The 14292-nt window shown below is 40.5% G+C and overlaps 1 protein-coding gene across 1 annotated transcript; it reads left to right on the forward strand.

Annotated features, from left to right (window-relative positions):
* Positions 1–323: 323 nt before the first annotated feature.
* Positions 324–7633, forward strand: vsx2 (visual system homeobox 2; the record flags this gene model as incomplete). Its single annotated transcript, XM_083791562.1, has 5 exons — positions 324–741; positions 1136–1220; positions 1730–1853; positions 4387–4567; positions 6832–7633. 5 exons carry the CDS (start codon positions 324–326, stop codon positions 7146–7148), a joined length of 1125 nt encoding a protein of 374 aa, XP_083647688.1. The 3' UTR covers positions 7149–7633.
* Between the last annotated feature and the right edge of the window lie 6659 nt (positions 7634–14292).

Genomic DNA, 14292 nt, shown 5'->3' on the forward strand with positions numbered 1-14292 from the left:
GCACAGGAATTCTGCCCAGTAAAATCCAGTGTTCATTTATCTCCGAGTCTGAGAGTGCACAAATTGAACCAAATGGACCCGTTTGGTTCCATTATTATGCACTCTCTGGGTTAAATGAACACTGAGGATTTTACAGTCGGGATCGCTCTCTTGCAGCTGATTGGCTACCGAGTCCCGACTATTGCTGGGATGGACCTGTTGGATAAAAAGGACCATTTGACGAGGGGATCTTGTGTGGAACATGCACTGTCTGGGGACCAGCCTGTGAGAGGAAGGTGAAATAGGGAATAGGCCTATAATAATAGCATCAAAATAGCTACAATATGACAGGGAAACAGGGCGCTGTGTTGTCGGAAAGTTTGAATATATCGAAAACCTCCGTGGGTCCAAATGGAGGAAGCAACATCTACCTCCAGTCGAAGAGCAGCTCAACCCATCCGCCTAGCAGGTGCACGGGCTTCGGCATCCACGAGATTCTGGGGCTGAATAAAGAGCCGTCATCCGCGGCCCCGAAGACTCATCTGGAGTCTCTGCCGGCCGGGGCGCACCTGCTCGCCGCCAGGTCCATGCTCGGCCCCGCCGGCATCGGAGTCGGGATGGGATTTATCGGCCCCGGTGGGATTCCTTCGTTCTACGGTCAACCAGCTTTTTTGGAAGTGTTGTCAGACGCTCAAAATCTTCACCTCCAACCCCATAACAGAACTGTAGGACCGCTGGAGGCCAGCCAGTCTGCCAGCTCTGGTGATCTTTATAGTGAATTTCACTTAACACTGTCTGTCTGGAATATAGCATTATGTGATATTGTATAGGCTAATGGAATTGTCGCGTGTAATATTAGCCTACATATTTTTAGACTGCTGATGTATCTTGGAATAATATGATTACCGGTAATAAAAGTTTGTATAATGTCATTATTATTGTACAATTATAATTATTATTAGCCTATATTCTATTTTCTACAGTGGAATCTTTAACCATTTGTTGACATTGGCCTATAAGAATATCATAATGGACGGGATGATGTTAGCCTCATTTTAAGACCTTTTAATTTTGCTATAGAATAACTGGATAATGAATCAGGGATGCTTTATATTAGTGGGTGACTTCTTAATGTCTTAATGTCTTTTTTTAACAGATTCCGATGATTTGTCTGCAAATGAAAGAAAGCTCTCAAAGTCGTCTTTATGTCAGAGCAAGAAACGCAAGAAAAGACGTCACCGGTTAGCATTTATTTTATATTATTATTATTATTATTATTATTATTATTGAAGGAGTGATTTGTTTTTTATTTTATTTTTTTAATGTAATGTTTGGGGGGGGGGGGGATCTAGCTTCGTTATAAATGTAGGTCTTATTATGCAACATTGTCTTTAATGTAGCAGGCTAATTATTTCTCTCAATTATCACCTATAACAATGTTGAAAGAAAATCCTTGCAAAAATAGCTTGATATTTTGATTTCTCATTCAAATGTGCCCTTGTTGTCTGCATGGGGGAATCAGATAGCAAATAGAATATTTGTAATACGTCTTTTTAACGCAAATATAGCCAACAAGTATAGTTTGTACTTTGTTTTGCAATTTTAGGGTAATCGAAAATTGTTGTTTAGGCCTGAACAACAATTATCTTCTGAGTAGGCTACGTTACATTCTGGTCCACTTTCATACACTCACGGGTTTAAATTAACACGGGTGATTTTTACATTTAGCTAATTATGACCCTTTTTCCAGAACGATATTCACATCTTATCAGTTGGAAGAGTTGGAAAAGGCCTTTAATGAAGCACACTATCCTGATGTATACGCACGAGAGATGTTGGCTATGAAAACAGAACTTCCCGAGGACAGAATACAGGTAGGCCTTATACGACATGCATAATTGTGTATCTCTAATATCTCCATTTATCATTTCATATAGGGGCCTATACATTTGATTGTATAGCCTAATCATTTGGGCCGTGATTAGTTTGTTGAAATTGGAAAGTAAGCTAATATATAGAGCCTGGAATTGTTGGTTTTCTAATTAATGGAATGATAATTGTATAGCAATATAGGCCCAATGAGGGAAAAAACATGCCATGATATATAAATGTTGTATTATTAAAAGATGGCGCTTCTGAATTAGTTGTATATGCATGGGCTTTGCTCATAATACTGGCAGGCCTATACTTGACAAAATAGTTAGCCCTCTAATGTTTGGGGGGGGGGGGGGGGGGGGGGCAAGATAAGTAGGCTAAGCCCACGTCAATCGATCAATGACACTCCATTCCTGTCTGAACAAAGATCCTCGCCAGAACAGATCATCTCTCATCAGGCGCAGTTGGATGTGAAACAATTTGTTCTCGGGGAAGAGCACTAACGACCTAATCAAGCTATCAAGGCGGAGGAAGATTGCAGTGTGACCTGCACCATCCATCTGCCCGAGCGCCTTTTAATTTCGTTCTCATTACGGCGGCTAGCCGCGAATAAATAATAAAGGAAATAAATAAATAAGCCCAGCCAGCCGTGCATGCCGAGCCAGGCCTATTCCAATCCTAAATAAAAATTAACACCCAATTTTCTCATTGAGTGTAATTAGTTAAATCAGACGAGCTTGCCACGTACCGGGGGAGGCAGGCTCGAGACGCGGGGAGTTCAAATGAAATAACTACATTGAATTTATTAGCACGGGTCAATAGCGCCGCTCCCCCGAGTCCTGCTCGTTTAATTTCCCGTGATATTTGCCCGCCTGCCCGCCATCGATTGGGCCTGAAATTAACTTATTTTTCAATCAGCCTCAGAGTGCCCTGGGGTCGCTTCTCCTCACAGCTTCCACACCGGCTTCCCTTTGAGGGCCAGAGAAGCAATTTCTCATAAAAAGTATCTTGTATATATGAAATAAGCGTTATCACGGAATTACCAGAAAATGGGTTTTGATCATTTTCAATTTAATAACCCCCTCACCGAATCTTGTTGATAGCCCCTCCCTTTCCTCTCTCTCTCTCTCTCTCTCTCTCTCTCTCTCTCTCTCACACACACACACACACACACACACACACACACACACACGCGCACGCACAGCCATCAGAGGTGGCCAAGTAGAGTGTTCAACAGCTCTGTGTGTGGTATAAAATCAATTTGGCCTCTCACTGAGCTGACATATAGCCAGGGGCCCCAACCAGTTGTTGGCTGTAGCCGAGTGAAGTGTCTTAATGTGTCAAAGCATCTCTCCGCCACCACAGGTTGCTAGAGATAGGCTCTGACAGGAGGCAGGGATCCCTCACACCTGTAGCCAGTACAGGTATGGGAAATCAATGGACTCGAGTGAATGCACAGTTGCTTTTTACCTCAAGTAACTCCAATCACCCGAGATATCCACAAATAACTCGGAACATCTGAGATAAATATCCACTGAAATACTAATAGAGTTTTCATATGCGAATAAGAAAAGGAACCGTTGAATTGAATCAGCTCCGTCCTCTGTTTTGCTTGTACAGTACGATTCTCAGTGTTAAACTGAAACTCAGTGGTTATTTGTACACTCTCAGAGTCTCAGACCTAAATTAAAGCTGCATTCCGGAAAGTTTTTAGTGTATAAGCCTTATTTTATTATAGTTTCGATGTATAGTAGCTAAAAGTCTTATATCATGCACCAGTATGTTGTGCGAGAGACCTGGGTTTGAATCCCATGTATAATTATTATGTAATTGCAGCTACGGTACCCCTTTTGGGGTTCTTGTTGCCATCTACAATATATAGCAAACATCAGCCTCAGTCCTAAATGGGTTACGGGATTTTACTGTGCTTGAGTTAGTGTAGATGGTGTTTCCTGAACATTGCTATATCATAGGGTTGGACAACATATATATTTATATAATTTATATAATTATTTCGGTATGATGATATGAGGGTGTTGTCCTTTCCTGGTTTGAATCACTTAAGCTTTATTGTATACTTTAACAAATTGTAACAAGTAGCAAAAATAACTGGTCTAGAAGCTCAACAACATGCGCTGTGAGCTTGTAGATCTGCTATTTTTGTTATTTTTAAAGATTAAAAATGTAATTGATATTATCATCACAATATTGCTGTTGAAGTACTTTTTAAATATATCATCCTATTAGATTACTGCATGGACATGTGATTATTAAAAACCCATTTTGGGCGGGAACCCTTTTTGGTGTTAGCATTATGTTATGATCTAGCTATTGAAAAATAGCAGATCTACAAGCTCATATAGCGCGCCACCGAGTGGCACGCTACGAGCTTGTAGGTCTGCTATTTTTGAAAAATCGTAAAAATGCGGCACAACATTTTGAATATATATTATTATATATATATTTTTATTTTTGACGTCAGGCCTAAATGGGTTTGGCAGTATAGCTGATGAATGTGTCCCACTGTGCCAGGTGTGGTTCCAGAACCGCAGAGCCAAGTGGAGGAAGAGGGAGAAGTGTTGGGGCCGCAGCAGTGTGATGGCTGAGTATGGCCTGTATGGGGCCATGGTACGCCACTCCATCCCTCTGCCCGAGTCCATCCTCAAGTCTGCCAAGGACGGCATCATGGACTCCTGTGCTCCTTGGCTGCTTGGTGAGGCTTCTAGCCCATTCTGACCTGAGATCAGATTCTAAAAATGTCTTTTACATCCTGACAGTTTTCTGAAAAAGCTATATGTTTCTATGTCAGTCGTTCTTCGATTTTTCAAAAATAGCAGACCTACAAGCTCGTAGCGCGCCACTCGGTTGCGCGCTATGACCTTGTAGATCTGCTATTTTTCAATAGCTAAAGCATAACATAATGCTAACACCAAAAGGGGTTCCCGCCCCAAAAGATGATTCACAATGTAAAATCCTTAACCCATCAAGACCTGAGGCAGATTCTATACAAATGCCTTCTATACATCGGTAGTTCTCACACTTTCAAGATTATTTAATAAATAATAATAATAAAAAGGTAGTGCAGCTTTTGTATTTTCAAATAACCAACGCTAAAATCTAAAATGACACAAATTATTGGCCGGTTAAAGGGGTTGTAAGTGATTTGTTTTTGTTAAAATAAGTGATAAATAGCTCTAAATTCTCACATAGTAATTATAACTATAGTGTTCCACAGGCGTCTCCCCATCTCTCCAGCTCTTTAGTAAACATGCAGGAGAGGAAGTGATGAAACAAATAAAAATAAAAATTAGTAAAGACAACATTGGAACTGGAACAAATGATCTTTGTGGAGTTCTCACTCCTGATTAAGATTGGTATCCCTATGAACATGCTTCGTTTGCTAAAGAGCTGGAGATCCTTATCACTGAACAAACACTGTACACTAGTAATGCTATTGGAATATAGAACTTTAACTTTTATTACATTTTTATACATTTTTTTTAATTATTATTATAGTTATTATATAGTTTATTTTTTATTTTTTGCAAAAACATCACTTACACATGCAAGCTTTTAACAACTGTAACGTAATGGATCCATAAGTGTGAGTATTGGCCTATTGGGAGTATTTTATGATATGAAGATGTGACAATTGATAATATCAGGAATTCTTTTCAGTTTGAACATTCTGGAAGTATAGGATTATGCCACATTCGCTCTATCTTTGAACAGCTGTTCATAGCATTTGTATAAAAGGCCTATGGATTTCCTCCTGTATTAGCAAAATATACAGGCCTCACTCCTCAATGCCTATTCATATTCCAGGTTTGGTGACCAGTGACCACCGAAAACTACATGATGTCACGCCGCAGTGATAAGAGACTCACCGCTCACCCTAACACATCTCTCTGTTTTTACTAAACACTGTTTCGGTGGTCACCTTATCACTTAAACCTGGAATAGGCCTTTAGTCAGTCCTCACACTAGACAATGCTCCCATGCAAATGTATTATTATTACCGCGTGACGCTTTGAGCATAACCACTTTAACCCTATATACTAGTTAACTGGGGTCCCCCAGGGCTCTATATAGGTCTTCTAGTATTTCCTTCTACACCAAATTGAGAAAATAGCAGATGGATGTACAAGCTCACAAGGTGAGCACAGTGCACACATTGCAATGTGTTGTGAGCTTGTAGATCTGCTATTGCTCCAGAATCTGGTTAAGCTCTTCATATTTCAACAGGCTTTTTTTTGGCTGATGCTATTTTTTCTGTCTAGCACCTAGCATTGGATCTATTATACATGATTATGTAGCCTTATTTAGAACAACATTTCAACAGAAACATTGGGCTTATGGTGAATTCCTTAAAGTAGATAAAATATCTTCACCAACAGATACAGCATGCCGTAATCATGAATTGACACCCCTCAATTTAACATCGGATTCTAAACTAGAACTTTTTTGCTTATTGTTTTCAGTTCAAGATGGCCTGCTGTTTCCAAACAGCAGACGCAATTCTAAATCTGAATACCCGCAATTCTTTGCAGGGATGTGTTGTATCTCAGATTAAACTAGGGGACCAGTGCTTTGGGGATGGCAGCCAGAACGTTTTATTTTTTATTCATAGTATGTAGAATGGGTACATTTCAAACGAAAGCACAAGTCAATACAAAAACTTCTGATGAAACCAGGAAAAGCACCTAGCATTGGATCTAGTATACATGATGCCTTATTTAGAACAACATTTCCAAAGAAAAAAAACAATATTTTATTGGTCTTATGGTGAATTCCTTAAAGTAGATAAAATATCTTCACCAACAAATACAGCATGCCGTAATCATGAATTGACACCCCTCAATTTAACATCGGATTCTAAACTAGAACTTTTTTGCTTACTGTTTTCAGTTCAAGATGGCCTGCTGTTTCCAAACAGCAGACGCAATTCTAAATCTGAATACCCGCAATTCTTTGCAGGGATGCACAAAAAGACCTTGGAGGCAGTGGTCACCCCTCCATCCTCAAAGGCTGACACGCCCCAGCAGCCAGCGTCTCAGAGGGAAGAAGAGGGCGAGGCAGAAGAGAAGAGGGCAGAAGGCAAGTCCTCAATTTCTAAAGAGGAACTGAGAGAAAACAGCATTGCTGCGCTCAGGGCCAAGGCACAGGAGCACAGTGCCAAGGTGTTGGGGACAGTTTCTCATGACAGACTCCTGGAGGGCAACCAGGAGAGACAGGCAGCAGAGGAGAGAGCAAGTGATCCTGTGAGTCCCACAGAGGACACAGAAGGTCCCTAGAGACTCTAATATCTAAGTTACTAAGGACTATTGTTCTCTTGAGGCAATGTAGTGGCCTAACACTGTTTTCAGCCTTTGAGGTCTTGCCTGGGTTTATTCAAATTCATTGTACTCCACAAGGTTTTACACGTTAAACTCATATTAGATCACTACTGTAATTAAAAAGACAACTTAATTGGCCACCTCTTGCTCGCTGCTCTCAACGATTACACCTTTGCACTTTTTCTGTTTAACTTTCAAACTTTCTTAATTATTATTGCTTATGCATTGTAGGCTTTGGTTTGAGAGATCATTTCAGTGTATATAGCATCTACAGCTGTGTATACAACCAGATGAGTGAGGTTTTATCCTACTGTTTAATGTTCATTATAAAGGACTAATATTTACAGGTAGGATTACTGATGACCAATGAGCGGCTAATTTCTCAAAGTTCCATTTTAGTGTCTTTATTGATTGAATAACTTGTATAGTTACTCAACGGTGACATATGAACCATCCCAAGACAAGAAAGTAATTGTTGTCCTGTATTGTTCTGTATATAATGGAAATGATAATGACACAAGACTTCTTGTAGTCTTAAAAATGTTTGTGTTTTCATTTCATAATCCGTATAATACAAAATACAAAAACATGAAATAGAAACCAGATTTTTTTTATGGAATATTGTTTCATTCTTCAAGAGGTCTAAATCAACAAATGAATTAGGATTTAATAATCACACACAGTAGCTCCTGAAAGCAAAAGGCGAACTCCTTCCAAAACATAATACGCTAACCGGATAGTGATACAAAGATATGTTTCTAATCCCATGAGTAGTTTACTTGCCACTTGATGCTCTGCTAGCTAAACTCTACTCATTGAGAACTTGAGAAGTCTGTCCTTGGGTGCACACTTGGACTGTCCCCAATAATGTGTTGTATCTCAGATTAAACTAGGGGACCAGTGCTTTGGGGATGGCAGCCAGAACGTTTTATTTTTTATTCATAGTATGTAGAATGGGTACATTTCAAACGAAAGCACAAGTCAATACAAAAACTTCTGATGAAACCAGGAAAAGCACTAAGACATCAGGATCCTCCATTTTCAATTCATCAGAACATTTAAAGACATACAAATATACACTTCTATAAAAACAGGAAATCATTCAGTTAAAGAAAGTAAACTAGAAAAAGTGCCCTTCCGGGCACAGGTCTCCACCAGGTTATCCACAGATCCGTGCAGTTAGAGGTAAAAACACTTTTCGGCCAGTTATAGCGCCACCTTGAGGCTGAGTTGAAATTGTTCATGTGGCATTTCGTCCTCGGCCTAGTGGGAATGTGGGTGCACAATTTCACGGAAATCACGCGATGTGTTCATGATTTGCAGCATTTTGTTTGAAACTGAGCACTCCTGTGAACTTTGGAAGCCAATCTTAACCAATCAGGATGGAGTGTGATAAATCTGAAAGACCCGTTTCGTTGAATGGCTCTAGAGAGACTGTGTACCAATTTGCGTGATGTTTGGACAAAATCTGTAGGTGTACTGTGCAAAAACTTGTTTTGCACAAAGCGGCCTCTTGGTGGCGCTATAACAGGCCGTTGTGGAAAGTTTGGGGCAGAGGTTCATCGTTGGCATCCAGGGAGTGTGTGTGCAAAATTTGGCATCGACCGGGTTAACGGTGAAGTTTTTGCACAAAGCGGCCTCTTGGTGGCGCTATAACAGGCCGTTCTGGAAAGTTTGGGGCAGAGGTTCATCGTTGGCATCCAGGGAGTGTGTGTGCAAAATTTGGCATCGACCGGGTTAACGGTGGCCGAGATTAGCCTGTCACGGACACACACACGGACGGACGGACGGACGGACGGACACACAAACGGACGGACGGAGTGCAAAACATACTCTCCCCACATGCCTTCGGCCTGGTGGAGACAAAAAGGGAAAAACATGTACAGTATGGGGCGGATTTGAGTGTGGATTTGAAGGAGTCTATAGGGATTCACATTTCGAAATTAATTTAATCCCTTATTTGAGCCAAATCTGGGTTGCACGTGGTTTGTTGAACTCCTTCTGGTGTTGTGTTTGTGGACTTTGTTGACATTAAGGAAGGATGACAGGTACATGGTTCTTCTTTATGGTGTAGAGAATCTTGTAGACCAGGCCCATTGCAAATTGCTGCAAGTTGTTTTGTCAACCCAAAGCCATTCCAGCCTATTAAAATGGGCTGTATGAGGAGGGTTCCTGTTGGGTCTTCAAGGTGGTTTTGTTGACCAGTGAGGAGATCCTGTACAGGAATCTTGTTCTTTGGTTGACTTTTTTTTATTACATTGGTGGCCATTTTATCACAGGAAAGATTTGCCTTCATGGAACCTAGGTAGGTAATTTCATCTTTTCATTTGATAATATCGTCTTTATTTTGATTGTTGGGCTTAGTACAGTATCTACAGACAGTATACTCAAAACGTAATTGCAGGTGGCTTGGGGGTTTTAACACTTTAAATTAAAAAAGATCACACTTGTGTGAAGTCAGGGGCACTCTTATCATCATCATACATTCCGGCCAATCACTTTTGGCGTTTTTCTGTCCTCACTTTTTTATATTTTTTATCCCACGATTTTGTAACCCATTTTTCACCCCTGTGTCAATTATCTAATGTGATCCTGGGCTCTGCACACCCTCCGCCAACCTAGTCCCCATATATGGGGGACATGGGGAGAGCAACAGACTTGAACTCATGCTTCCTTAATGCCTGAGTGTCCAAGTTGCTCCTCCTGACAGGGGGGGGGGGGTTTCCCTGGTTGGATTTAGCGCGTGGAAGGAACACGTTATTCCAACCAGTTCCTTTCCCCTCCATCAGGCGCCCCGGCTGGCCAGGGGGAGGCAGGTCAGAGATTACTGCATGTTTTTTGTGAGGGTACACGGGGAGAACATGCAAACTCCACACAGAAAGGCCCTTTCACCAACCCCGCCTCGGGTATGGGCACTGATGACGCGGAGGAGGAAGCACGCCGCCAGCACCCACAGCATGCTGAGCGGGAATCGAACCCAGGACCTTCTAGCTGTGAGGCGACAGACACTAGACACTACTAACTGCCACCGTGCCCCTGTCCTCACTTTTTATCCTCACATTTTCGCTATGGGGTGCACACAAACACACAAAGCTGGGCATAGGAGAAAAAAACTGAATATGTCAAAACTACACATTTTAATTTATAACAATTGCAAAAATAACTTATATCTACTGTACAAGCTCACAACACATCGCAGCGCATTGTAGGCTTACACTTCAGCTATTTTCACTTCTCAGTGTTAATCTATCTCTTTGTACTCTCTCTGAGTAAAACTGACATTGAGGATTTTATGTGTACACGACACATCTGCACGAATTGGAATGCCTCACAAAATGGAATCATAATGCCATTAGTGGGGGGAAAGGTTGCCTATATCAATATTGACAGAGATAAGTATGCACTTAGTAATTAATAGGAAATTAACTTGAAAGTGTCAGAGTAAAATACATGTTTTGATTGAATACTTTATTAGACAGAAATTGCAAACAGCAAAAGTACAGTCATACACCTGGTATAAGGATAACCCAGAGGACTTGTTTTCATTGAGGAGGCACCAAAAGAACTATGTTTGAAGAGCTAAATCCACCCTGCCCCAACATTCAGGTGTTCAATATCCGAGACTCCTAGGGGGGTCCTTAGAGTTACTTGTCTCTCACCACTTTACCTATCAATAAAGGCTCAGAGAAACCAAACACAAACTAAAAAAACATAGTACAATCTGGAAATTTGGGGCTTGGTGTTCAGGGTCTTGCATTCAGAAGCTGGCTTGTATTTACAAATCTGTTTTGACACATGCACTTTATAAGTGACATTCAGTCATGCAGACACAAGCATAATATGAGGTTAACTGACTGACAATTTGAGAATAGAATGAGTCCTCTATTCCACAAACCCTATATGTCCAATGGAATTATTGAGACAAAGACATGTAGAGTGAGGATTATTCCTCCCTTAAGTGATATTTAATCCTCTGAAAGTGGAATTGATGCTCCTGATAGATCAGATTTGTTGAAGATCATGGCGTTTACATTGGATATGCAGAGGTAATTCAGAATATCCCTCATGATGGAGTCAGAGTGCAGTGCTTGATGAAGACATAAGAACACCTCAATCCATGCAAAGTGAGATCAGACAGGGTTCATTATTCTGACTAATCTAACGTTAACATTCAGTTTATTTTGAGGGGAATTACATGCATTATGCCTTCAGATAATTTTGTCAAGGCTCTGTGCTAGAACTGCTATGCATGACTTGAAACATTGACTCATGTTGAAATATGGAGCTATTCTGCCCTCTGCTGCATGTACTGTAGTAATGAATAGATATACAGTATCCTCTATTTGGCTTGTGTTACATTACAAAGTGTTATTGTCTCCGAAACTATGTTTTGCACCCTGTCGGTCCATATCTGTGTCCGTCTGTGAATAGCTATTCTCCGGCACTGTTGGCACAAAACCCGACAAATTGAGGAGGACACAGTGATAGTGCAAAAGTAACAATTTATGAACATAAGTAACTTAAATAATTCTACAAAAGGATTTGAGATGTAATTCTCAGTAATGTCAGTGGCGATGTGTGATCAATAGTGTGGGGTGTTGCAGATTGTCTAAACTCAGGAACTAAATAGAAACAAGCAAAAATAGTGTAGTCATTGTGTACTTAAGTGAACGTTTCGTGAAGATGGGCTACTCTGTGGATTTCTATGGATTCTTCCTTAGATGCCATCTCTGAATGTTCGGTTTATAAACCCCAGGTTTATCTCCTGAGCCACACTGGCATAGGTGATGAAGTTGAGAACGTCTCATAATGAACATGGACTCTGGAGCTGAGGTTCTGCTCATAGATATATGGTTCTGCTAACAGGTGGACTGATAAATACCCCCAAAAGTGATTACAAGTGATATGCTTGTCTGGTGGCAAATGCACTTCTTTCACAGTGTTAAATAAATAATCATAGAGTTCCTCTTCCATAGACAGATGAAGCAATGTGAAATAATTCTCACTCAGTAAACTGAAACAAATCAACTCCATCTTGTACAACAAAGTAGTTTATAATTACATCAGAACAATCTGGCACTCCATCCTGCAACCACATGACATCCATCAATTTGTAAACATTGACGTCAAAAGCACTTGCAGCTGAGGCAAATAGTTTGTTTTAGTTGTTATATATTTGTCTCACCTTTTTCTTCAACAGTGACCTCATTGCAGTCGATGCCATTGTGAAACTCTTGTGAATTGAATTACTATGAATTATTATTGTACAAAAAATTGACCCCCTGACCTGACGCACAGGTAGGAGGACAGTGAAGTGGCAATTTTGACAGGGGACTCACACACAATCCTTCACTACTTGGGTCCAAAACGTAAAAAATTAACCATCTTGGCTTGGGTTCACTCAAATGGGCGGGCACGAAAGAAAAACATGACCTGCTATTGGCTCTTATAAAGTACGCTTATGAGCTGAGCCATTTTATTGGTTCAGCCTGCGTTGCCCACGATTTAACATAATTAGTCCGGAACGATACAATTTTTTATCGGTGTTGACAATGTTGTCCAGCAGGGGGAGGTGTTTTACCAGGCTAGGATCCATACGCATGTGCATGTATTTAAGTCATCAAGACGCCCAGCGCCAGCTTTTGGCAACACGCCAACACCCAACATGCTGCTATGTGTTTGTTCCAACAGGCCGGGCCGTTTGTTTTCCTAAATAACTCGTAATGTTAACATTTAATTGACATGGACAAATTGGACATCAAGTAGAGTCGTCAGTGTTTTTACCAGGTTGGTGAAAAACAAAAAAAAGCTTCTACTTCTACAATAAGAAGCTGTAGAAACCGAGGTCTTCACTCTGCACTGCAGCCTAGCCCTCCAAGCAGAACCCAAATGCTACTGAAGTTTTATGTAGGGTCCCGAAAGGGGCTACACTGCAGCCTATCAAACTCAGGCGAGTGTTTGCAGGTGTTAGCTTATTTAGCTCAGTGTTTTTCAACATTTTTCATATCAAGGTTCATTTATTCGGCATTTGAACACCACCATTTGATGAGAATTATAGCCTCTCAGACCCAAAACTATTAGAATATGCCTATTTTGTTGTCGTTGAATAAGATTGATTGAAGTATTTATTAACAGTTTGCAGAATGGCTATATTTCACATGAAATCACAACTCAATACAAAGACTGTTACTATGGAAGACACACTCACTGATAAAGAATTACACTTGTTTACAACACGGTCCACCATGTTCAATTCATCACAACATTTAGAGACATACAAATATTCTTCTAAAAGATTTTGTCCACAATTCCATTCTGTATTGATGTTGGTACCATTAGGATAGATAACAGGCAAACGGTGTTCAAAATTACAATTATTTATTAAGCCTAATGCAGATATTTTACAATAATGTTACTCTTGACGGGTCTATTTGGTTTAATTCTATATCTCAAGAGTTATACCAACTCTCATGGGGACCTGTCCTGGAACTTTGGAAGGACCACTGGTGCACTGGCTTAGCTAATCAACTGCTTATCATTAAAGGAATTGATGAAAGTGCCTGCGTGTAATTTCACTTTGATGTTCCTTGATAAAGCAGCAACAGTTAGTTGGTTAGTAGAAGCATTGATAAAGCAGCAACTATATAGTTAGTTAGTTAGTTGGAAGCATTGTTGTTTTGTGTGATGTGATGAAGCTTTTATTTGCTGGAGTATTTCCAATTTGACATACATGTGGTGTGTGTGTGTGTGTGTGTGTGTGTGTGTGTGGGGGGGGGGGGGGGGCGCTATTTGGACACGTGAGCTTGTAGATGTGCTATTTGTATACATTTCATACAAATCTTCCCCCTGGGTCCACAGTTGATATTGTTTAATGTGCAACATTGTGATTTGGTGCCAAAGCACTGTAGAGGTGTTCATATTCTGTATGGCGTTTTGTCTTTTTGAGTAATGCATTGCAACCACTCCTATAGACAGCTATGTGTGTGACTGTGTGTCCCTGTGTCCGAGCACGGACAGTACAGTACAGTACACTACAGTACAGTACACTACAGTTTTATTTTTATAATTCATTTCTGAATTAATTGGGCCTTTTGAAATATAG

This window comes from Protomyctophum parallelum (assembly GCF_964188405.1).
Source record: "Protomyctophum parallelum genome assembly, chromosome: 20".
In the NCBI taxonomy this organism is placed as follows: domain Eukaryota; kingdom Metazoa; phylum Chordata; class Actinopteri; order Myctophiformes; family Myctophidae; genus Protomyctophum; species Protomyctophum parallelum.